The following is a 23,677-nucleotide window of genomic DNA, read 5'->3' on the forward strand; positions in this document are numbered from 1 at the left end:
TCCAACCTGTGTCTTCTCTAGTGACCTAAGTCTAGTCTGTCTGTTTCTGTCAGTCTCTTTATAATGTCTATGATTTCCATGACATTATTGCCTGGAATGTGCAGTCCATTTTATTTAGAAAACAGTAACAAAATGTTGTTTTTAAAATTTAAAGGACAAATGATGTAATACTGTTAGATTTCCTCTCTCTTAAATGAAAGAGAAAAACATTAAATGTAGAGGTGAAAACAAGACCTGGAATCTGGTTCCTCAGATTAAAGCTGAAGGCTCACCCTGTCTGCCCAGCTCTTCAGGCCTTCTCTCTCAGAATCCAGTCTGTATCTACTCCCAGGAGGAGGCCATGGTTCAGGTGGCATTTGTAGATGTTTTCTTCATAATATTATGGTTTATACTTTCAGAACTGTTTATAATGTGTGTGGCTCTTTATGGCTTTCTTCCCATTTTTATGATTTCCATGCAAAAAATGTATGAGTGGGGATAAATTCCCTAACCCTAACCTATGTAATAGCTTAGATAAATGGTTTCAGGGTCTCAGGTCACCTTGGATCTGCTGGCAGAGAAAATGACCATGGCAAACAGATTGAATCTATGCACCCTGGATTTTTTAATGACCCCGGATGCTAGGCTCATTCACTACCAAACTTAGTGATCAACTTTTTCTACAGTAAGATATCAATGCACAACTCCTCTACTGACTGCTTCTAACATTAGTATTAGCCATGCAAGTATTTCCCATTTCATATATCCTATACATATTATTGTGTTTTCTTTAGCTTTAAATTTGTCTCCTTGGCTATTAAATAATGTATCTAGTTGGGATGGCATATCAATTTATATTTTAGAATTCGAGTGTATGACCCCACAGAGTATTTTATTTCTTTTAAGGCTCTACTCTGTTATGTGCAAATACATCAAACAGAAATGAGGTCTGCTTTACAGAGAAGATGACATGTTCAGCTGCTCTAACGTCCAAATAAGACAATAAATTTACTTCAAGAAAGCTTCACATAATTGAATGTGATGACAGAATAAGATTTTGTGTGATGAGATTCCTAATGTTAACATTTGGGAACATAGTTATTCTCCAACCCTGACCTTGCACCTCGATATCCATCATAAATTCAACCCTCAAGGTCACATGCTCCCCAAACAACCTTATTACTGATTGAAGTCAATCATATCAATTCTGTTGAATGAATCAAGAAAAGCACAGATTGGTAATTTCTTCTCTTTCCCTATACATGCTTATCTCTATCATTAGCTTATTTTCAGACAAGCTCTTCTGGTCCCTTTTATGAACTATCAGAAATTACTGCCACTTTCTTCCATTGTTTACTTCATGGTCCAGTAAATCCTGGTGGATGGTTTGAACTTACACTTTATGGAGAATTGAGATAATCAGGTATTAGTGGTACTTCCTGCTAACCCGCATAGTAGGAACTTATCCAGCTTTGTAATCTAGAAAAGGTGGTAGCCCACATTCTTTCTGAAGCGTTCTGTCTTGAATGTCTAGTGTCATATCCTCCAGAACTGGGTGGTACGTGACCATCATTCATCCTTTCCAACATTTGTCTTCAACCTCTTCTTTCCTACTAATTCTATCCTATTAACTCCTCAAGCCTCTTGTAATCGAGACAAACAAAATCCTTCATTCTGCATGCATGCCATTTCTAGCTTTTAATCTATGTCTCTTCCCATCTCAACTGTGAATTTCAGAAATGACTTAGGGAAACATCTTCCTTATTTCATCTTTCTCTTACTCAGCTGGTTTTATGACCATCATGAAACATTTTCCTGCTTTTCATTCCTCAATTTATCTACTTTATCTGCTCTCGTTTGGACAATGTCTTCATTCCATTATCATCCATTCCCTTCAGTTCTTAGCATGCATGTCCAAATGCCATGCGTTCTCTGAATATCCCCAAAATATCTCCAGTCACCTCAACACCCATTACCCCTCTCTCTAATCTTATATTTTACAGTTTATTCAAGTTTTCCCATCTGTCTTGGATCACTCTAGAATTCTTCCTTCCCTAACTTATTTCTATGCTCTGATGTCAAATCCCTTTTCTGGATAACTATCAGATTCAACTTTTAGAAAAATAAATCATGAAATAATTTCTAGGTCTGTACTTAAAACTTTTCTTGGTTCTTTTGTCATTTTCACAGACCTTTTAAGATCTCATTCCTAAATTCTGTAATTTTCTTCAATTGTCATTCTAACCCTCATCCCCATAAACAAAAAGAAAAAAAAATGAAATGCTAGAATAACAATGTTTTAAACTCTTGAGCACAAAACTGTGTAACCTCAATATCACTGAATGCTTTGTTCTTTGGCTGGGACAGCTTGACCTTGATGAATATATCAAATACATTCTTCTGCAAACCAGAAAAGCTGCATCAGTATCTCAGACCCAAAACGTCTTTGGCTGTCACTCTCCCAGTCTCCACTAGCAGAGTTAACCACACCTTCCTGTACGTTACCTTAAGTTCTTACAAATTATACATTCTAAGGCAGTTTGACAAATAGCTGCTGTACCTTCAGGGGCATCTGCATCGCATCTTCTTGGCACAGGAAGGGTTGAATTGCCTTTATGGACATCAGATGTTATATTGCTCTGAAAGATGAAAATATGATTAAAATAAAATATTGCAGTCATGAATGTATTCGGATTAAAGTAATCATACTGTGAACTTCATATTCTACTTTCTACCAATGACATCTAATATTCTTAACTTAATATAAATTTTAAGACAAGAAGTTATGATAAATTTAATATTAAAGTGCTTTTGTAACAATAATTTAGGTCTTATACTAAACAATAAGACTCTGTTCAAAAGTAGCAAGAGAGCAAAAGAGAAAAAGGCAAAAGCCTGGAGTCTTGCTTGGCCTTAGACAATGGATTCAATTTGAAATCCCAGCAGTTGGGAGTCCCACAAGAAGAAATGAAAAACAAAACAAAACCAAAAACCCTATTCTGTTGCATGATTAATAAAAAAACGCAAAGACAGATATTGGGGTCCAAGCTGAAGATCAGAGAAGCAAAGCAGCCAGCTAGTAGCTCTTAAATCTACCAAGACTGAAATGGAGATCCTGTCATCCCTGAGACTGGAAACTAAATCTCACATGAGACCCTTTGCTTCTTCCATATAGTCTCTCTAATGCTGGGGTTAAAGGGTGAGTTCTGTTTCTCTTTTAGACTGATTCACTCTCATGTAGCCCAGGGTGGTCTTGAATTCACAGAGATCCATTTGACTCTGTCTCCTGAGTCTTGGGATTAAAGGTGTATGCCACCACTGCCCAGCTTCTAGGGCTGTGGCTAAACTATGGCTAGCTTTGCATTTTGATCTTCAGTGGCTTTATTAGATCATAAACAATATTTACCACACTATTCAAAAAGCATCCTTCCCCTCTACACAAAAAGAAGCAGAGATGTGGGGAGTAGGGAGAAAGGTGGGTGATGGGAAGAAACATGCAAAGGAAGGAAAACAGGGCAAGTTATCTTCTCAATACAAAAGACTAATCTTCATTCCCAGAAGGACATTCACTGAGGATCGGCTAGTAAAGCAGGTAAGTGATGAGCAGGATGATAACAGGGTCTGAAAAGCACAGACAGTGCATGTGATCTAATGACCCAGCAAGGTGACCCAGACTCTGTACCACATGATCTAACTTAGTGTTCCACCTACATTACTAATCAACTATTATTCTTTGAAATACTTTTTTTAAACACTTTGCAAAACTAGAGATGCTATTGATGCAAGAACTGATGGGCATTTATTTATTTATTTCACATAAAAAATAAACAAGGAATGGAATTTCACATAAAAAATAAACAAGAAAAAAGATTGGGAGGACAGACAAATGATGACGACTCCATTAAAGCAATGGGCAAACATGGCTATGATGTAAATTGTTAGGAAGCACTGCAAGATGCATTTTTGGAAAAGGAAATAAATTAAATGTGGTATTTTGAGTGAGAAAATCCCCTTCCCCCAATCTTGAGTATTTGAACATTTGGTCCTCCATTGGTGGTGCAATTTGCAGAGGTTTAAGAGGTGTGGCCTTGCTTGAGGAAGTATATCACTGAGGGGAAGGGATGGGATTTGAGAGTAAAAAGGCTTCCTGTTACTCTCTCTGCTTTGTGCTTGTAGTTAAAATGTGAGCTCTCAGCATCCTGCTCCAGTCCAGCTTGCTGTTGCCCACTCCTTGCCATTATACACTAACCCTCTGGAACCATAAGCCAAAATAAACTCTCCCTTTTTAAACACTGCCTTGGTCAATGTGTTTTATCACAGCAACAGGAAAGTAAATCCTAGACAGATATTGAATCCAATATGGCAAAAGTATTTTAAATTGTTAAAAATCCAAACTTGCTATATTCAATTAAACCTAAAAATCATTGTTGTTTTTTATTAGTCAACCATATCAAGAAAACATAAAAGAGCACCAAGGAACCCATCACATTTAAAAGAAGCCCAATTATTCACAGATAAAGTATTTAGGAATCCTCTCTCTTTGAGTTGCAGTAGCAATGCACAAACATGATGTACTGTCTGAACTTTTGGGAACATGTTATTAGAATTACTTAAAAGCATTATTCTTGCAGGAGTATTAGAGTATCAGTTAAAAAGTACTGAGGAGAAGCACAGTAGCTTGGGGTCACAGGATCCATTTAATGTATATTTATAATGAAATTCCTTTCAAAAGTATGAAACAAACATAAATATGTTTACAAACATTGAAAAAACAGTTTGTCAATAATAAATTTAATAATTAATAAATAAAATTTGCTTTTAAATATGTCTAAATTTGTTTTAAGTTTATTTTTTATTTCCTTTAGTTTTTTAAAATAGTGTTTCTAAAATATAGAAAGAATAGAATTTTAAATGCTGCACTTACCTCTATTAAGTAATTCTGGCTTCCATACATTACGTACTGAGGAGCAAGACTATAGATCATGTAGCTCGTATGAAGGACAATTAGCAGAAGTATCATGCATAGAAATAAGAGTGCCTGAGGCCTGGTTCGTCCTCTTCTGATTTTATATAACTGGGGAAAATAAAAAACAAACAGTGACAAAGTTTCAACAAGGTTATTTGGAAGCTTTAAGTCAGGCTATTATATTATATACTGATACAGTTCCAGTTTTTAAAATATTTAAAATATTTCAGAAAATAATAAAATAAAGACAATTCATTGGTGACATATCACACCACAAGCTTACACATCACTGGCTACCAGGCAAGGTTTCAAGCTTCCTTTGTAGTTATTTCAGCTTATTTATAGAATCAGAACTCGAACTAACTCCTGTTCTAGCTACAGGTTCAGAGAATGAATTTAAACTGTAAGTATCAAGAACATGTTTATGGTTTTAAAATTCTGGTGTTACATGATATTAGCACGTAAGGACAGATGTGCTAATTTCTATAAAGCAGTTATGATACCCTCATAGTATACTCTTTTAAAAACCAGCTTTTGATAATTTATAATAATTTGATTATAGATGTGGTATTTTTATCTGTGCTAAAGTGGAATTAAAGTGTTAACTGTAATTTAGGAATTATGCGATTCATTCCATATAAATGGTAAACCTCACTTTACTCTAATAATTGAAGTATCATCTTCCTGCTATTTTACTAGATAACAGCATATTACAGGCTAACAGAATTTTTGTTCTGGATGAGATGACAATACAGTCCCTTAGAAATGTACATTTCCCAGATTCCCTTATACCCATATGTAGTCACACAATAAAATATTCCTCATTAGAAAATAAAGGATCACAGCACTATTGGGTGCCAAATTTCAACCACTAAAGCATTTCCTCCCCATAGAAAGAAGTTTTTCTTCAGTTCAAATGCATATTTACTAGGTTTTCTTTTATTCATATCTAGAAGTAATGCCTAACTGATTCAGCATCAATTTACAATTCATAATTACATCAGGATGAACATAAGAAAATAAGCAATATTCACTATTATCTTTGGGGATGGAGGATCCAAGGTTTACTGTGACACAAAAATCTGCATAAACTCAACTCCATTGTGTGAAAGGTACAATTTACATATAGCCTATGCAGACTCTCCTACACTCTAAATCATACCTAGGTTAGTTGTAGCTAACTTAAGTGTGGTGTTAACAGTTATGTTGTTCAAGGAACAATGAAAGGGAAAAAGTCAGTCTGATTTTGTCTATTTGGTTGGCTAGATGTACAGATGGGGAAGTCATGAATAAGGAGGGCTAACAGTAGCAATCTCTGACCCTAACAAGGAAGGAAAGCTTGGAACTTTAGTGTATCTACTATGTTTGTTGTATGCTCATATAATCAAATGCTAAGACAACACATCTTCTAAACTAAGGTTTTTCAACTACAGCAGATAATGTTTAATTAGCAGCATCACAGCAGTCCCTAGTAACTATGACTTAAAAATGTTTCCAAACATTGCTAAATATCTGAGAGAGATGGGGGAGGGGGAGAGAGAGAGAGAAAGTGTGTGTGTGTGTGTGTGTGTGTGTAAAACTCCTACTAAAGACCTCCTGCTCTAGATAGAAAGTACTTTTATGTTAACATGAAACACAATGTTAGTATTTCTATCACTTTTAGTATCAATCTAAATGTAATATATTCTAAATCTAAGAGCAGGTTGTGGCGATACACACTATCATCCTAGCACAAAGATGGTAAAGGCAGGAAAATCACAGACTTGAGGCCAATCTGAGATACAAAGACTCTTTCTCAAATAATACACAAACTGACCAAGAGGATAAACTGCCTCAATAGAAATAATGTAGAAAGTAATGACTATAAAAGCCAGAAGATATCATATACTTACTCTAATCCAAAAGAACCATATGCCAATATTTCGAATTCCTGCCATCGAAGTAAAAATAAAGTACATAATAATAATTGTTATAAGAATATAATCAAGAGGGAACACCTGAAAAAAGATGAAAAGCCAGTTTAATAACCAAGCTATGAAAGCTCTAGAAATTAAAACAAAATAGTTGGAAACAATATTTACATTTGATAATTAATTTTTTTTTTTTTTTTTTTTTTGGTTTTTCGAGACAGGGTTTCTCTGTGTAGCTTTGGAGCCTATCCTGGCACTCCCTCTGGAGACCAGGCTGGCCTCGAACTCACAGAGGTCTGCCTGCCTCTGCCTCCCGAGTGTTGGGATTAAAGGCAAGCGCCACCAACGCCCGGCTGATAATTAAAATATTAATCCCCTTTCAGATTAGGCTAATATGAGCATACCATAAAAAGTAAATTATTTTCAGCTACAAAGATGACACCAGCTAACAATCTAAGCAATAGAGGAGAGGCTACCTTAAAAGTCCTCCCCTGATAATGAGATTGATGACTGATTTATATGCCATCCTATAGCCTTCATCCAGCAGCTGGTGGAAGTAGAAGCCGACACCCACAACTAATCACTGAACTGAACTGGACTGGAATCCAGTTGCAGAGAAGAACGAGTGATGAGCAAAGGGGGCCAGACCAGGCTGGTGAAACCCACTGAAACAGCTGACCTGAACAACGGGGAGACTTGGTCCCTAGATTGATAGCTGGGATACCAGCATGGGACTGATCCAGACCCCAGGAACATGGGTTTCAGTAAGGGGACCTCGGAAATCTACAGGGCCTCCTGTAATAGTTCAGTACTTATCCCTGGCATAGGTGTGGACTTTGGGAGGCCATTCCACATAGAGTGATACTTTCTGAGCCAAGACACACGGGGGTGGGACTAGGCCCTATCCCAAAGGATATGATAGACTCTGATGACCCCTATGGAAGGCCTCACCCTCCCCGGGGAGCAGAAAGGATATGTGATAGGTAGGGTTTTAGTTGGGGGGGGGGGAGTGGTAGGGGAAGAAGGGAGGGAGAGGGAACTGGGATTGACATGTAAAACAATCTTGTTTCTAATTCAAATAAAAAAAGTAAAGAAAAAAAAGCAAATTATTTTCATAAAATACCAACTACCACTATGTTATTAGTAGCAACATCCTAAAGGGGTAAAAAATCCTAAAATCAATTATGTTGTATTTTTATATATGAAATAAAGTACTTAATTAAAAATTAAAAACTAAATACTATTTGGAAGAATTCACCTTTGGTAATATTAAGCATCCCATATCAAAAGTCTGCTAATACACAGATATAATCATCTGTAAGCCAATGTCAATTTAGGAAACATTTGCAAATAAAAAAATTAACACAGAGCTCCAATGCATGTCTGACTTTTGTAAGTCTACATAATAATGACTTTAATGAGGCAGAATGACAGTGTTTTGCTGGAGTGTAAACTGACTGACATGTTACTTACTGTTTGTAACAAAGGCAAAAGCATGTTCAATGGATTACTCAGGTTCGTTCCAAAGATGATGAAACCAGAATCTATTCCAGCTGAATGAAGAGCCTTATCTAAACTAAAAGAAAACATGGTGAAGAATGAATTTACATTATACCATCACATTTCCAGCCCAGCTAGAAAAAACAGCATCAGAACCTAAGCATGCCACTTCTGTTGAGCCACAGAAAACAAATTAAACTTCACTTAAATGTCTCCCAGATACTGTCAATAAGTAAAAAGGAAATACTGTCTATTCTAAGACCTTTTAGCGATTATCTGGGTTAATCTATACAGCACTTCAGGTAAGAACAGGCTACACTGATGGAATTCAGCACCAAAAGGTACACTAAGAATTGTCTAAGTGCTTTAGAAAATATTTCTGCTGTACTTACTTTGACAGGAAGAGAGAAATTATAAACAGCAATGCAACTAAGATGAAAAATATTCCCCAAATGATCTAAAATGAAAAAATACACTCATTACAATACAGTTCTAAACATTGACATTGAAAGCATAAAATCATTAAGCTGACATAAGTGGCTACCACACAGCAATGATCTATCACAAGATACAATTTAATTTAGTATATAATCCCAGCATTTGTATCAAAATTTCCATCATGAGACTATTCGGTCAATAATGTGTATGCAGAGGCAAAACCTTTTAAAGAGTTTTGACTAACAAGTAAAGAAAACTTGAGTTTTAACAAAACATTTTGCTCTATTACTGAAAATTACATCAACAAGAGAAGTAACTCACTCATACCTGCATGCACGCAGGCACGCACACACGCAGGCACGCATACACACACAGAGTGTTACACAGATCTCAAGCCAGAGAGATCTATGAAAGTGATATTTCTTCAGAAACAGCACCAGTTGGAGGAGCAGGTCCACCCAACCCCATCCCAAGGCAAATACTTCAAGTACTGTAACTCTCACCCCCTACAATACGAATTTTGTTTTAGGAATGGACATAAAAGAAACTGAGTTTCTAAATAACTGTTTCAGAATAGAAAAGAGATGGATTCTTTGTCAGCAAAATCCTGAGTTCTCTCTCTCTCTCTCTCTCTCTCTCTCTCTCTCTCTCTCTCTCTCTCTCTCTCTTTCTCTCTCTTCCCTAGTTCTATTCAAGTTAATGGCACACCTGAGCCAGGACAAAGAACTGGCAAGGCCACAGGAAGAAAAAGGCTCTGTTCCAAGTACAGGCTAGATCTGTTTGCCTTTTCCTTTGGAACTGATAGAAACAGATTAATGAGAAATTTCATTTCATATGACACTCAAGTGTGCTTCAGAATGCTGAGGAGATAAAAGAAGTAAATACCAACATATTATTCTATCTACCATATCAAGATGAGCTTATAAGATGATAATTTGAGAAAGTGGTTCAGGCTGCTTTTTGTGAATTCTCCAGTTCAAACAGAGTGTCCTTGGGGTTTAATAAGTAGGAAGGGCAGCCAAAGAGAGGGGGCAAGGGGATCTTGAGAAAGTGAGCAACACTCCATGGACCTATCTCCTATGACAGGGCTTCACTGAGAACTCATTATTTAAAAGGGATTTTACTGACAAGGAACTCTGAAATAGTTCCTTTGTGGTGCCAAATGTTCACTGCGAAGGGCATAAAGAAGTTGTATCTTCCTTTAGTCCTAGATTCAGACACCAATGTGTGCTGCCTACGTAACATGGAAGATCATCTGGGAAGGCATAGCTCTTCCTAACTGAATAAGAAATGGCTTGTATAACTGTCAGCTTTCAATTAGAGGTCCTGGAACATGACATAGAAACTGCAGACCTTGATGATATAAAGATTCCCTTTTGTTACATTTTGGCAAAAATATTAAATAGAAAAATCCTTAGCAGTCTTAGCAGGCTAAGTATGAGTTAGCCTATTTAACTAGCTACTTAAGATTACAGAATAAACAGAATCTAAATATTTTATGAACCTCCAACCTCATGAATACAAGAAGCTAAATTAGCAATTAAATATCTCACCAGTGAAGAGAATATTGAATTGACCTAGAAGCCACAGATTATGCTTAAGCCAAGATGCCAATTTCTAAATGAAAATGAAGCTGTAGAGGTGGTGCCAGTAAAGTCAGTAGAGTCAGAACCTGTGAAGCATTTATTCCCCAGAAAAGCAGAAAAGGAGCTAGCACAAATGGTCAGAACCAACCTTTTCCACACTGGACATTAACCAGAGCAGACAGTAATTCATGCCCATGAATTCATGATAATGTAGCTCAACCTGAGTAGGGCAAAGCAAACTTGAACTTGTCCTAGCTCCAAACCTCCCGCTCTAATGCTATGGTCATCGTGAAAACAGCCACAGGGGTCAGTAGTCTGGAGGTAACACAGCACACAGGGGCAGGTGTCTGAAGGTAACATAGCACACAGGGGCAGCAGTCTGGAGGGCATATGCACACAGAATGGGATGAAGCTCTGTTAAAGCATCATTTCCAGAAAAATGCCATCACTTAACCTGCCTGGTGGTTCTTGAGAAAACTACTTATGAAGTGGCCTGTACTTGACCTGGATTGGTGTTCACATGGTGCTAAAAGCCTTTGAGTAGGAGTGATGACAGCAAACAGTGACAAGAAATCTATGAACTGCATGGCCTCGAGGGCCAGTGGGCAGTGTACAAAAATATACTAAGCAAAAAGCTTTAAAAAGAAGATCTGGGCAATGAGACATCTGTTGGGGGTCTGAAGTTCTCATGCTTTCCCAGCAATCTAGGAGGAGCTATGTATGCTAAAGGCTATGCACAGGCTCAGGAAAGATCCAAGAAGGCCTAAGACTGCACATGAAGGAAGTAAGGGCCGAGGCTACACTGAGAAGTACCTGCTTGTGTAGCATCGCATCCATACACAGAGATACTCACTGGTTGCAAGAATTGAAGAAAAGCTCTCTATCAATCAACACACTAATTGACAGGAGCCAGACTGAACACACAGCAAAGAATGAAGACCTTATAGAATTAACTCATAAGAATTATTAAAATAAATGCCATCAAAGATAACTAAAAATCTCAAGGATAGGACAATTAATAAACAGAATCATGAATAAAACCAAACCAAGAAAATATGGTAAACACAAAGAAGATAAAATAATTAATAAGCATTTTTGGAAAACCCAGACTTTGAAATTAATAGACAAAACTTATGCACTTGAGTAAAAGCTTTAAAAATATTAAAATCAATACCTTAAAATGGTGTTTCAGCAAATAAGCAATGCCAATAGAGATACAAACGCTATTAAAAAGTGAACTGAAAAATTGAAGGGTAAATAGAAAGAGACAGAAAGACAGAACCAGAGAGACAGATACACTGACTTCTTTTTAAAAGGGAAATATGAGAAACTGAAGTGTAGGCCTCAATATAGTACAGGTATAGTGTTTAGTAGCAGAGGAAAAAGACACCATTTTAAAAAGTAACATTCAAGTTTAAAAACAAAGGTTAAGAGCACTGGTTGCTCTTCCAGAGGTCCTGAGTTCAATTCCCAGCAACCACATGGTGGCTCACAACCATCTGTTATGAGATCTGTTATGCCCTCTTCTAGTGTGCAGATATACATGGAATCAGAATATTGTATACAAAATAAATAAATAAAATAAAAAAGCAAAGCTTAGCTAAAAACAAAAACATATAGCCAACAAGTTCCATATCTGCCCGAGGCTCCAGTTTCTCTCCTCAGTGCTAACAATCATCAGTAGTTTCCTGTCAGTCTTCCTCCTGAAATAAAGTACACTAGTGCCTGTGTAGATGGCTCACACTCACTACGAATGAAAGATGGCTCAGCCTTTATGAGCACTGGTTGCTCTTCCAGAAGACCCAGGTTCAATTCCCAGGACTCTAACTATGGCTTACAAAAGAGCCCGTAACTCCAGCTTCAGAGGACAGAACACCCTCTCTGGCCTCTGCAGGCACTGCATGCACACACACGGTCATGATTTTGGGAAAAGGCTGTTGAGCATGGGCCTCTAGTGGGTAGAAAGTGGCACTGCTGACTGCCCTAAGCAAGTGACCAGACATCAGGCGTCAAATGTGTGGGGACTGAGAAACTCTCCTGTAGTGCAGAAAACTGAAGGAGTTTGCTACCATTATTTCAAATATAATCTCTTTATTATTCTCTTAACATCAGGAGTGTTTAATGGTGCTTATTAAACCATATAATGCCAAGTCAATTCATTCAAAGGGTTTGAAAAGAATGGTAACTAATCCTTGTTCTCTCTAGCCACCATCTGGCTTTCCATGTAGAGTAAGCAGTAGGCATTCTGGACGGTCAATGGTCTCAGACCTCCAACTGATACTGTATTTACTATATTTATCAGTCACCACGACTTTCCTCACAGATCAAAGGAAACACCATGGTTTCAATTGTCTGGTCTTAACAGGACATATCAATAGGAACTATGATTATATAAACAGAACTATATATTCTTTGCATGGTACAAGTGACCCCATTAATATTATTTTAAATGCTGAAAGATAAAAGGCCTTCAGCTCCACCATGTGTACTATTTCAAAGTTGCAAAGATTTTCATGGTGACATATCAATGCAGCATCATTTAGCTCTTGAAGGTAGATATTTTTCCTTGTTAGCTATGAGAAGCAATTTATTTAGTGCACTATCACTCTAATGAAAGAGATTTTTGTATAGCTGGAAGAAAGAGGGTTGGTAAAGATAAAGGTAACCCTGAGCAGGAAGACGTATCCAGTATACACATTTTCTTATTTTCATCTCAGTCATGTTCAAAGACAGTACAAAGGATCCTAGAATATCCTTCAACCTGATTCTCCAAGGGTCGAAGCTTACCTTGCTCTATTATTTTTGCTGTACATACATATGGAACAGTTTGAAGATTAGTGATGATATAAAATGCTTTGTAGTCCCTGTATCTAAAAGGCAGTAATGTTTTTAACATGATCACAATTCAACTATAAAAACCAGGGAATTAATATTGATATGACCTTAGCCAAATTTGAAACTAGCCAGTCATTCATGTCATTTATAGAAAAGCAATCTTTTCTAGTCTAAAATGCAACCCAGAATCTCATGCTGTTCATGTCATCTTAGTAACCTTCAGTTTGGATCAAGTCCTAATTACGTTTTTCTCTCTAACCTTGACATTTTGAGACCAGGGCAATTATTTTATAGAATGTCCTTCAACTTAAATGGTCTATTTCTCATGAGCATCTTCTTCCTTTTATTTTCCCTTTCTTCCTATATTTCCTTTTTTTCTTTCTAGAAATGGCAAAGAAATGTTACGGAGTCCTTTGAATACATTAGATCAGAAGGCACCATCAGGTCTATTTGTCCCACCCCTAATGAGGCTTCTCCATTGTAAAAGTACCATTTCCCCTTCTGTAACTAATATGTTTTGTGGTGTCATACTTGAGAATAGGCAAAGTTTTATTCTCAGCATTTTTTTGCCTTTAATTTCAGTACCTCTCAATGTCTCTCCCCAGAAACAGCACATGTTACCTGCCAGATGCTTTCTTTCCAGCAGGCTGAGTTTTTCTAAATTTCTTTGTTTAATGAGCTTTATTTTATTTGACTTATTTACTCACATTAATTCACTCAGATTTGTATTTTATTCATGGAGCTATTATCATTACTGTTACTATGTATACTGTTAATACCAATATTCTGTACCTAAATGGTCCTACATTTACGCAGTAGCATACCCCAAAAAGCTGGCTCCTCTCAGGATGCCTTGACTGTTCTCTGAGCATTTCTCCTCGCTGTCTGGAACAAGCAGCTGTTCTCAGCTATCACTGGCTCCTGGATCTCCCAGGCACAGTCCTAGAATTGGATATTTGCCTGATTGGTCCTAGTTCCTTTTCATGGAATCAGTCAGGGATTGTCTACTATAAAACAAATACTCTAGACAGGAGCCGCTAATCGACCTGTCTTTTCCCCTTTGCTCTCATCTTTATTTTCTTACATGTCTCTTATCTTTTGTTAGCTTCTTGGTAGCTTGAAATGTTATGTTGGCGTTAAATACTTTTCCCTTCTATTTTTACTGATAACTGTGTTTGGGGCTATGTATTTTTCTGATCACTGTTTATCTTCTAGTACACACAATGACAGGAAGCATCAGCCCGACAACCTCAAGAAAGAGCATTAGCTCAACAATCAGAATGAACAGCAAGGATTTCCTCCCACAGTCTCCAGAAAGTGCCCAGTCCTGTTGATACATTTCTACTCTAGAGTTGAGTATTCCTTATCAAATGTGTGGGGTTGGGAGTGTTTCAAACTTCAAGTTTTCCAGACATAATTACATAAAGTTTATCACTGAGCATCCTTAACACAAAAATAGCCAATAGAAATCTTACAAAATCTGAAATTTTCTGAATACCACAGAGTGCTAAATAGTGTATCTGCAACATCTGGATTGGGGATGCTCAGCCTGCACCATTAAGTGTTAGAAATTCTGTAGTTGGTTTTATTTCTGCTGTCCACTCACTCAAGAAGTCCTGACTATAAGGTTAATTTTCAAATAAAAGGGGCCTTTGTTTATTGATTTTGTTTAAATTTCTAGTTTCAATAAACTGTATTTAGAGTAAGGCATGTACTATATCTACTTTATAAAATTTACTGGCACTTTTCTTTATGACCCAATTAACATGATAAATTGTTTTCTACATATACATGGATAAAAGGCCTATTCCCTATTATCCAGAAAGTTCTAAGATACACACTGATTATATTTGGGTCCTCTCTCTCTATATATTTTTATGTATGGGTGTTTTGCCTGCATGTATGACTGTACACCATGTGCATGCAGTACCCAGAAGGCCATGTCAGAGTTCCTGAGATTCTCTAGTACCAGTTAGAGATGGTTGCGAGTGTCCTGTGGGTGCTGGGAAACAGACCAGGCTCTTTTGCAAGAATAGACATCTTGAACCACCTCTCCAGCCCCTCCTCCATATTCCTTTTCAACGTTGTTTACATATGTACATCGATGTGCACATGGTAGACACTTCTTAATCACCTATCACCATGTTTCAGTCTGTTTCTTGGATTCTTCCATGACTTTTGCTTCATAAAACACAGTTGCTTGACTTCCACAAAAAATGTTCATAACATTTTCATTATAGACCAAACTTTTCAGATTAAAAATTTGTTCATTTCTATTTCAGCTATAGTAAATCTTTCAAAACTCTTTTGGTGAAACCAATAACACCCAGTTCCTTTTTTTTTTTTTCCTTGTTAGCAATTGTGGGTGGTAAATCTAGGCAGGATGTGGCTCTCATCTGCCTCATGCCTTAAAATCTCACAAGGCCAAATACAAGTTGTCAACAGAGACATGGCCCTTTTTGGAGACCATGAGAGGGAAACACCCCATATTCATTTCCTGAGGTAGTAGGGCTGACATTTTCATCTCTTTACCATATGATTTCTCTAGCTAATGATACCATAGCAGTCATTCTTACATGTTGATAATCAATGTCATTTGTATGATTTCTTCTGGTCTCTTGTTAAAGACATTCTGCTTTTAAGTTTCAAGTTGTTAGATTGAGACCATCCCCAAAGTCCCAGATATGCTCTGTCTTTTGAGGGTGCTAATCTCAATCACATCTGTAAAGTCCTCTTTGCTACTTACGGTGAGATAGCCACAGTCCCTGGGAAGAGGCCATCTAAGCATCATCCTGCTTACTGAAAAAAGTGTTTTGTGTTTTTTTTTTTCCCATATATTTTATTGACTCTGATTCCCAAACATCAAAATCACTTTATGTTTTCCATGGTTTATGCTTATCTGTCTTTAAATACCTCATTTTTAATCTTCTTGAGTTGCTGTTTTAAGTGTATCTCTTTTAAACAGCATATAGTTGGATCTTGCTTTGTGGTAAGAATTTGAAAATTGTTCGCTGGGCGTCGGTGGTGCACGCCTTTAATCCCAGCACTCGGGAGGAAGAGGCAGGTGGATCTCTGTGAGTTTGAGGCCAGCCTGGTCTCCAGAGCGAGTGCCAGGATAGGATCCAAAGCTACACAGAGAAACCCTGTCTCGAAAAATCAAAAAAAAAAAAAGAAAGAAAGAAAGAAAATTATTCTAATGGTGAGTCAGATCATTCACATTTGTTGGTATTACTATACATAAAGTATTAACAATGTCTTGTTATAGACAGCTGTATGCATTTCCTCTACTTTTCACTTCATGTGCCTAGAATAGGTAAACTCTAAGAGAAAAACCAGAACAGTGGTCATCAAGAAATAGAACTATTTTTCTTGGGCAGGGTGTTTTGTATGGAAAATAAGATGGAGGAAAAGAACTGTGGTGATGGTTATACAAAATGATGAATGTGTTAAGGTCATTGGATATAAACTTGAAATGGTAAACTTTAAAGTATAGAAAGCAATCACAACTAGAGATTAAAAATATGTGATGTCAAATGGACTTTGGGAGCCCATTCCACATGGAGGGATGCTCTCTCAGTCTGGACACACAGGGGAGGGAGGACCTAGGCCCTGCCTGGGATGATATGACAGACTTCGGAGATCCCCCATGGAGGGCCTCACCTTCCCTGGGGAGCAGAGGAGGGTGGGGTGGGGTCTTGGGGAGATTGGTGGGGGCGGGGAGGAGGGGAGGGAGAGGGAGCTGGGGTTGACATGTGAAGCAAGCTTGTTACTAATTAAAAAAATTTAAAAAATATTTTCAAAAAAATATGTGATGTCACTGGTAATATTATAACTCTGAGATCACTGACTCAGGTCTGACAAATGGGGAATCTGAACAAGACCAAACTAGACTCCCTTAAAAGGTGACAATGGTGTGACTGGGACAATATATAAGGCCACTGACAGTGGGTCCAAGGCCTAACACTAATGCACAAACTGACTTAGTGGAGCCCATTCTATATGGAGCAATACCTTGCCCAGCCTAGACACAGGGGTGTGGGTGTGGGGGTCCTGCCTCAACAGGAAGATGGGACAGACTTAGTAGACTTCCTGTGGGAGAACTTACCCTCTTCATGGAACGGATGGGAGAAGGGGGGGTGTTGAGGGAATAGGAGGAAAGGAGGAAGGGGGAACTGGGATTGGAACGTAAAACATAAATTAATAAAAATATTGTAGCTCTGAACAGAAATAACAAGAACCTCAAATTATATGTAAACAAATAGACTTAGATTACTCAGGCCAGTGAGTCTGTTAGAGCTTTAAGCATGTTTTTTGTTTGTTTGTTTTTTCCAGAAAACAGTTTAAGTATTGCTGAACATTCGAATGTATGCCTAGAAAAATGTTTTGTTACTCTCTCTCTCTCTCTCTCTCTCTCTCTCTCTATATATATATATATATTATATATATATATATATATATATATATCCTAACTAAAGGAGCCTCTAACTTATTGGAATTAAGTGCTTACTTTGACAATTTGTCTCAATAACAGAATAACCACCTTTAGTTCTGCTGTTGTAATTTAACAGTTGAAAAGCTTGTATATACAACTGTAGCAAGAGTATCAGAAACAAAGGGTGTATGCCATAAATTACTTCATTTAATTCCCATATAAAATCAAATGTATGGCTCCATTCTAAAGACAAGAAAACAGGCTCAGAAAGATAAAAGAACAAGCAGTTACATAGCTAATGAGGTACACAGCAAGGATAGAACACAGAACTAACTGCAAAGCCCAAGCTCAAAGTCATCACACTTTGAGATGAGGTTTACATATCCTGGGGAGAGAATGGAAACATGAAATTACAAGATCAACAGGCATCTGCATGGGAGAAGAAAAGCAATATTTTTGGGGGGGAGGACAAAAAATATCTCTTAATTTTAGAATATGTATTTTATGATTAAAACAAATAAGATCATAGAATAGAGCTAAAAGACAAAGCTAGTACCAAACTTTGAGCTAGAACATAATTTGAACACGATGGCTCATGCATGTGATCCCAGAAATCAGGAAGGCAGATTCCTAAAAGTTCAAAGATAGACTGGTGTACACAGTGAGTTCAATGCCAGCCAGGACTATATAGTGAGTACCTATCTCAAAAAGAATAACTACATAAGTGAGTAAAGCATCAGAATTTTTTTTTTTTTTTTTTAAGTTTTCCAAGACAGGGTTTCTTTGTGGCTTTGGAGGCTGTCCTGGAACTAGCTCTTGTAGACCAGGCTGGTCTCAACTCACAGAGATCCGCCTGCCTCTGTCTCTGCTTCCCGAGTGCTGGGATTAAAGGCATGTGCCACCACCGCCCAGCAATCAGAAACCTTTAAAGTCAATTTCAGCACATACCGAGCAGTGCAGATGTGTGCATCAACCTATCTAGACCTTCATCAACAAAACTGACCTAGATGCTTAATGTTTAAAAATACTAAGCAAAAGGTAGTTTTCTTTTTCTGAATTACATCAACTACTGACAAATACCAAAGTGATAATTAATGACTTTCATACCTCATTTCCCTCCTTACATGCATGTTAAACTATTTGAAACATGAGTCTATCTCCTAGGGATTTCCTTCAGACATTCCTGCCTAATTTCTTCCTTTCTTTCTTTTTGTTTTTGTTTTTGTTTTTGTTTTTGTTTTTCAAGACAGTGTTTCTCTGGGTAGCTTTGGAGCCTATCCTGGCACTCGCTCTGGAGACCAGGCTGGCCTCGAACTCACAGAGATCCGCCTGCCTCTGCCTCCCGAGTGCTGGGATTAAAGGCGTGTGCTCCTGCCTTATTTCTAGCTAATAATATTGGTAAGAATTCAGCACTATCCAGGAACAACACATTTATAATGAATAGAAATACATGTCAAGTTGATTTGCTAGAGGCCTCAGATAGGAAAATTGGAAAAGAGGGAAAACTAGCAGCTGGAAATCTTTCAGTCCATCATTGTTTTAGTCTATTGTCTATCACCATGACAAAATACTTGACATAATAAACTTTTATGGAAGACTGGTTTATTTTGGCTTACAGTTTTAGGAAGAGTTTTAGTTCTTGATCAGCTAGCCTCATGCATTTTGGTCTTTGACAAGGCAATGTATCACAGACATGCAATGGAGCAAGCTGCTTACCTCACAACCATCAGGAAACTGACAGTGCTGTGTCCTACTCTCCCCCCACAAGGCACATTCCTGATGACAAGACTCCTATGAAAGTTTTGAAAGGTTTCACAGTCTCCCAGAAGTGCCAGAGTTGGACACTAAGCCTCTAATAATTATCTGCTGGGGACACTTACCGAAACCACAGTCTTTACATTAGAAGGAACAAGTAAAGCTGTCTTTGAGTAGGCAACGCAACTAAGAACAAAAATTTTTTAAGGAATCTACAATAAAGTTACTAGAACTGACAGTCCGGCCAGGTAGCAAGATAAAAGGTGAATTCTTAATTTTTACAAATGAGTAATAAATATTGAAATTTAGAAATCAATAATACAATTTGCAACAGAATATAAAAGAGAAGTGGAAGCATTTTCAAGTTATTTTAAAGATAGTACAGTGAATATAATAAACACTGACAGAAATATAAATAAATAGTTCACAAGCTAGAAAATTCAGTAATGTTAAAACATCACTTCTCCACAAATTACTTTCAGATCTTGTAAATTCAGAATAATCCTAGTGGACATTTCAATAGGTATTTTTGCAGAATTATGAATTTATTCTAAAATCTAGGTGGAATGGAAATGATCTCCCACTGTCAAATAACTCTGAAAAAGGAAGATGAAATGGGAAGAACTTCTGCCTGACTTCATGACTGACTATAAAGTTCCATTAACAAAGCAGTGGGACAGAGCTTGGAAACACCAGACAGATATGCCAAGAGAGTTACAGAGCTGCCCAAGTTCAAGGAGGGAAGGATAATCTCTATGCACACTGTGCTGGAACAGATGGATACCAGTATAAAAATAAACTTAAGTCATAAAATTAACTCAACACTGACCACAAATCTGAACTTGGGGTTAAATTACAGAATTTCTACAAGACAATGTAGGAGAAAACTACCTTTAGGGAGACAAAGATATCTGGGAACATAGCATGAAGAGGAAATAAATAAATTGGATTTCACCAAAATACAAGAAGTATTTGTACAATACTGCTAATTTTTTTTAAAAAATGCCACAAATTGGGAAAAAATATTAGCAGTGAATATATTTGACAAAATCCTTGACATAGAAGGCTTAATAAATTTATAAAATACCACAGTAGAAAAATCCAGTATGATTACACATTGTAGTATGTACTGAGATGTCACCATGAGTAAGTACAATATATTAATTAAAACAGTTATTTAAGAGGAAAACTCTGATTTAGAAAATGTTGAAGAGATTTATACACACATTTTATAGATCTACAACCACATAAAACAATATCATTACCCAGCTGATAAAGGAAAAAAAAAAAAAAACCCATGAACTGCTATATCCTTTATATAGCAACTCCCCAAAACACTATGTAAGAGGGACAGGGACATGGAACAACTAAGATCTCACTATTAAATGAATAAAACCAGTGCAACCACTGATTAAAAAAAAAGAAGAAGAAAAAACCTTGGACAGTTTCTCACAAAGTTGGGCATTAAACATTAGTCAGAAAATCTCTACTGCACGGTATTTATCCAAGAAAAATCAATGAAAGCCACACTTGCACAAAGATTTAGTCTCAAGAAGGAAATAAGCAAGGTAAGCAAACTGTGACATGGACACATCAGATTACTACTCAGCAGTAAAGCACAGTGAACGGCACAAAAGAAGCAATATGACCGAACACAGAAACGCTGAGCGGGGGCTGGAGAGACAGATGGCTTAGTGGTTAAGTGTGCACCTGTGCCCTCAGTGGATGACTCCCAGCACCCATGTTGATGCTTCTGTAACTTTGGCTCCAGAGATATAAAGGCTTCCTCTGGTATTCAGGGGTGCTTGTATACTCATGGCACATGTTCACATGAAAAGAACATAAATAAAAATAAATCTTAAAGAAACATATGACACTGTGCTGTGGGGAAGTTGTCATTTCTGTTTCACGTCTATGAAATTCTTGGAAGCTTAAGCTAAACTGTGAAAGACCAACACACCTGGTCTGAGCTGCAGGGAACAGGGGACAAAGTGGACTTAGAGACATATGTAGCTGTTCTATGCATCGACATAGCTATATTTGGCAAAAAGAACCGATCTGTACACTTAATAAAATTGGTTTAAAAATTCTTCTAAACATATATGCTGTGGGATAACCCTTATGTATGCTGTGAATATATGTTGCTCTCATTGGTTGATGATAAAGGCTGCTTATAGCAAGGCATTATATACCTAGATGGGAAATCCAAGCAGAGATTCAGGGAGAAGAAGGGTGGAGTCAGGGGCAGATGCCAGTCAGCAGCCAGAGCAGCAAGATGTACTAGATCACAGGTAAAGCCATGAGCCACTTGGGAATATACAGATTAAGAGTTAATTTAAAAATAGGAGCAATTTAACAATAAGCCTGAGCAATAGGCCAAACAGTTTGTAATTAATATTAAGCTTCTGTGTGATTATTTGGGACTGGGTGGTCAGGAAGCGAAATTGCCGCTCCACTTATACATATGCTCAGTGAAAAAACATATGCTTACATGAAGGCAGATGATGACAGATGATGGCAGTTTTATTATAAATGTTCACTGGATGCTACAAAGAACTCAGTAGTAAAGTTAAGATTTTTGGTACAATAAATCACCTTGGGAGGAAAGACCCAGGTGGGGGCCTTTAAGTATTTCTTTCTGGGCTAAGCGCAAGGGTCAATGGCAGAGCACTTGCTTACCATGCAGAGGCCCTGAATCTTAGCTGCAGTGCCACAAAATTATACAAACAAGCAAGCAAGCATCCTAAAAGATGGTCAGAAAGCTGACCACTTAGAAGAATTAGCTATTTCATGGACAATATATTCTTATTTTTAAAAAGTCAAAAGAGGCACTTTTATGGTAGTAAACAAAGTAGTACCAAAATTCAACCTGTCTGACCCATCTTTTATGGCATTCTCTGAAACATTATTTTACTTTGTGTTTTTCAGAGTCTCACCATGTAGCTCCGGCTGGCCTTGAACTTACAAGGCTACAGAAGTTCCAGTCTAGCAAATACAGGGATTGGAGGCCTATCTCACCCCAGGCCTGTCTGAAACATTTATCTTAAAATTTAGGCCAACTTGTTTTCTACCTTCCCAGCTAACTTTACTTGGAGTCAATCTATGCAATGTGCACCATAAATTCCAACTTGAATATTACTGTATATAAAATCCTGACACCTGAAAGTCATCCAGATGTAGAACAACTAAACTTGGCTCTGCAGCTAACAGTGCCAGTTACTTCTCAGTCTGAGTCACCATCATTTACCTTAGGTACTTAAATTCAGGTACCACAGTAGCAAGAATGGAAGGCTAGTGAACAACAGACTCCAAAAGGGAGAAAGTGATGGTTTCCGGTTAACAGTGCTTTACATACTTCTAGACACTTATCTCCCAAGGCAAGCTGTCACTTTAAGACAGAGTTCCTGAGCCCTAGCATGCATGCATGCCCACTCTCCTAGGTACAGGACAGTACAGACCCACAAAATATGCTACGAGCTTATTATACTACTTACCTTTACTTTCATTTGAGCTTCCTAATGATACATTACAAGGAGTAAGTGGTTACATGCCTTGTTCAAACTACCAAACCACAGAGCAGGGACTCAAACTTGATTATTTCATCTCCAAAGTCCATGCTCTTAAGTTGTCTCGGTGCAATGCTGCCAAGGGAGAACTCAACCTCTCTAAGAGGTCTACATAAGCGTGTAAAACAGTGAGAGAGTAATTTTTTTAAAACTCCATTTACCTTCAGGGGGCGCAGGGCACCACAAAATTTCGTCCACCAGCTGTTTTCAATGAATTCTAAGTGCCGGTCCCTTTTTCTAAGTGTTCGTAATCTTTCTTCACATTGCTTTAAGGTACGTCTATCCCTTGCTGACAAAGGTCGACCATCTTTGCTCTACAAATAACAGAACAAAATCAAGGATTTTTTTTTTTCTTTCAAATCATTAAAGTCTTAGAAAAATAATCCAGCAGCTCTTTTTAAAGTTGGACACTCCACAGGTGAACGCACAATCCAACAATGCACACTACAATGTAATGGGCACAGCTTGACCAAGGTCTGTGCTGAAAAGAGCTGCCTGATGTGTGCTTATGCAGTATTCCTAATATGTGCTACAGATATAGCAATCATGAAAACATTCAGAAAAAAAATAAACCCAGAAAGGAGGAAGAAGACACCTGCTTGTATTACAACAAATACCTTCTTGGGGCTCTATTTTAAAGATGCGGAGACACTAACAGGAGGGCAGCCGTTCTGTTCCCATTAAGGCACAAAACATATGCTCACCAGCAC

General features: G+C 37.5%; 1 protein-coding gene across 1 annotated transcript in view; it reads right to left on the reverse strand.

Moving 5' to 3' along the window:
* Lmbrd1 (LMBR1 domain containing 1) overlaps positions 1–23,677 on the reverse strand; it is an 85,827-nt gene that overhangs the window by 13,192 nt on the left and 48,958 nt on the right. Inside the window, exons 9-14 of the mRNA XM_027392822.2 lie at positions 23,129–23,281; positions 8,748–8,812; positions 8,329–8,431; positions 6,838–6,942; positions 4,904–5,053; positions 2,540–2,618 (exon numbers count right to left, since the gene is read on the reverse strand). Of these exons, the coding sequence (XP_027248623.1) occupies positions 2,540–2,618; positions 4,904–5,053; positions 6,838–6,942; positions 8,329–8,431; positions 8,748–8,812; positions 23,129–23,281 (655 nt within the window). The remainder of the gene's footprint in view (positions 1–2,539; positions 2,619–4,903; positions 5,054–6,837; positions 6,943–8,328; positions 8,432–8,747; positions 8,813–23,128; positions 23,282–23,677) is intronic.

The sequence above is a fragment of the Cricetulus griseus genome (assembly GCF_003668045.3).
Source record: "Cricetulus griseus strain 17A/GY chromosome 1 unlocalized genomic scaffold, alternate assembly CriGri-PICRH-1.0 chr1_1, whole genome shotgun sequence".
Classification (NCBI taxonomy): domain Eukaryota; kingdom Metazoa; phylum Chordata; class Mammalia; order Rodentia; family Cricetidae; genus Cricetulus; species Cricetulus griseus.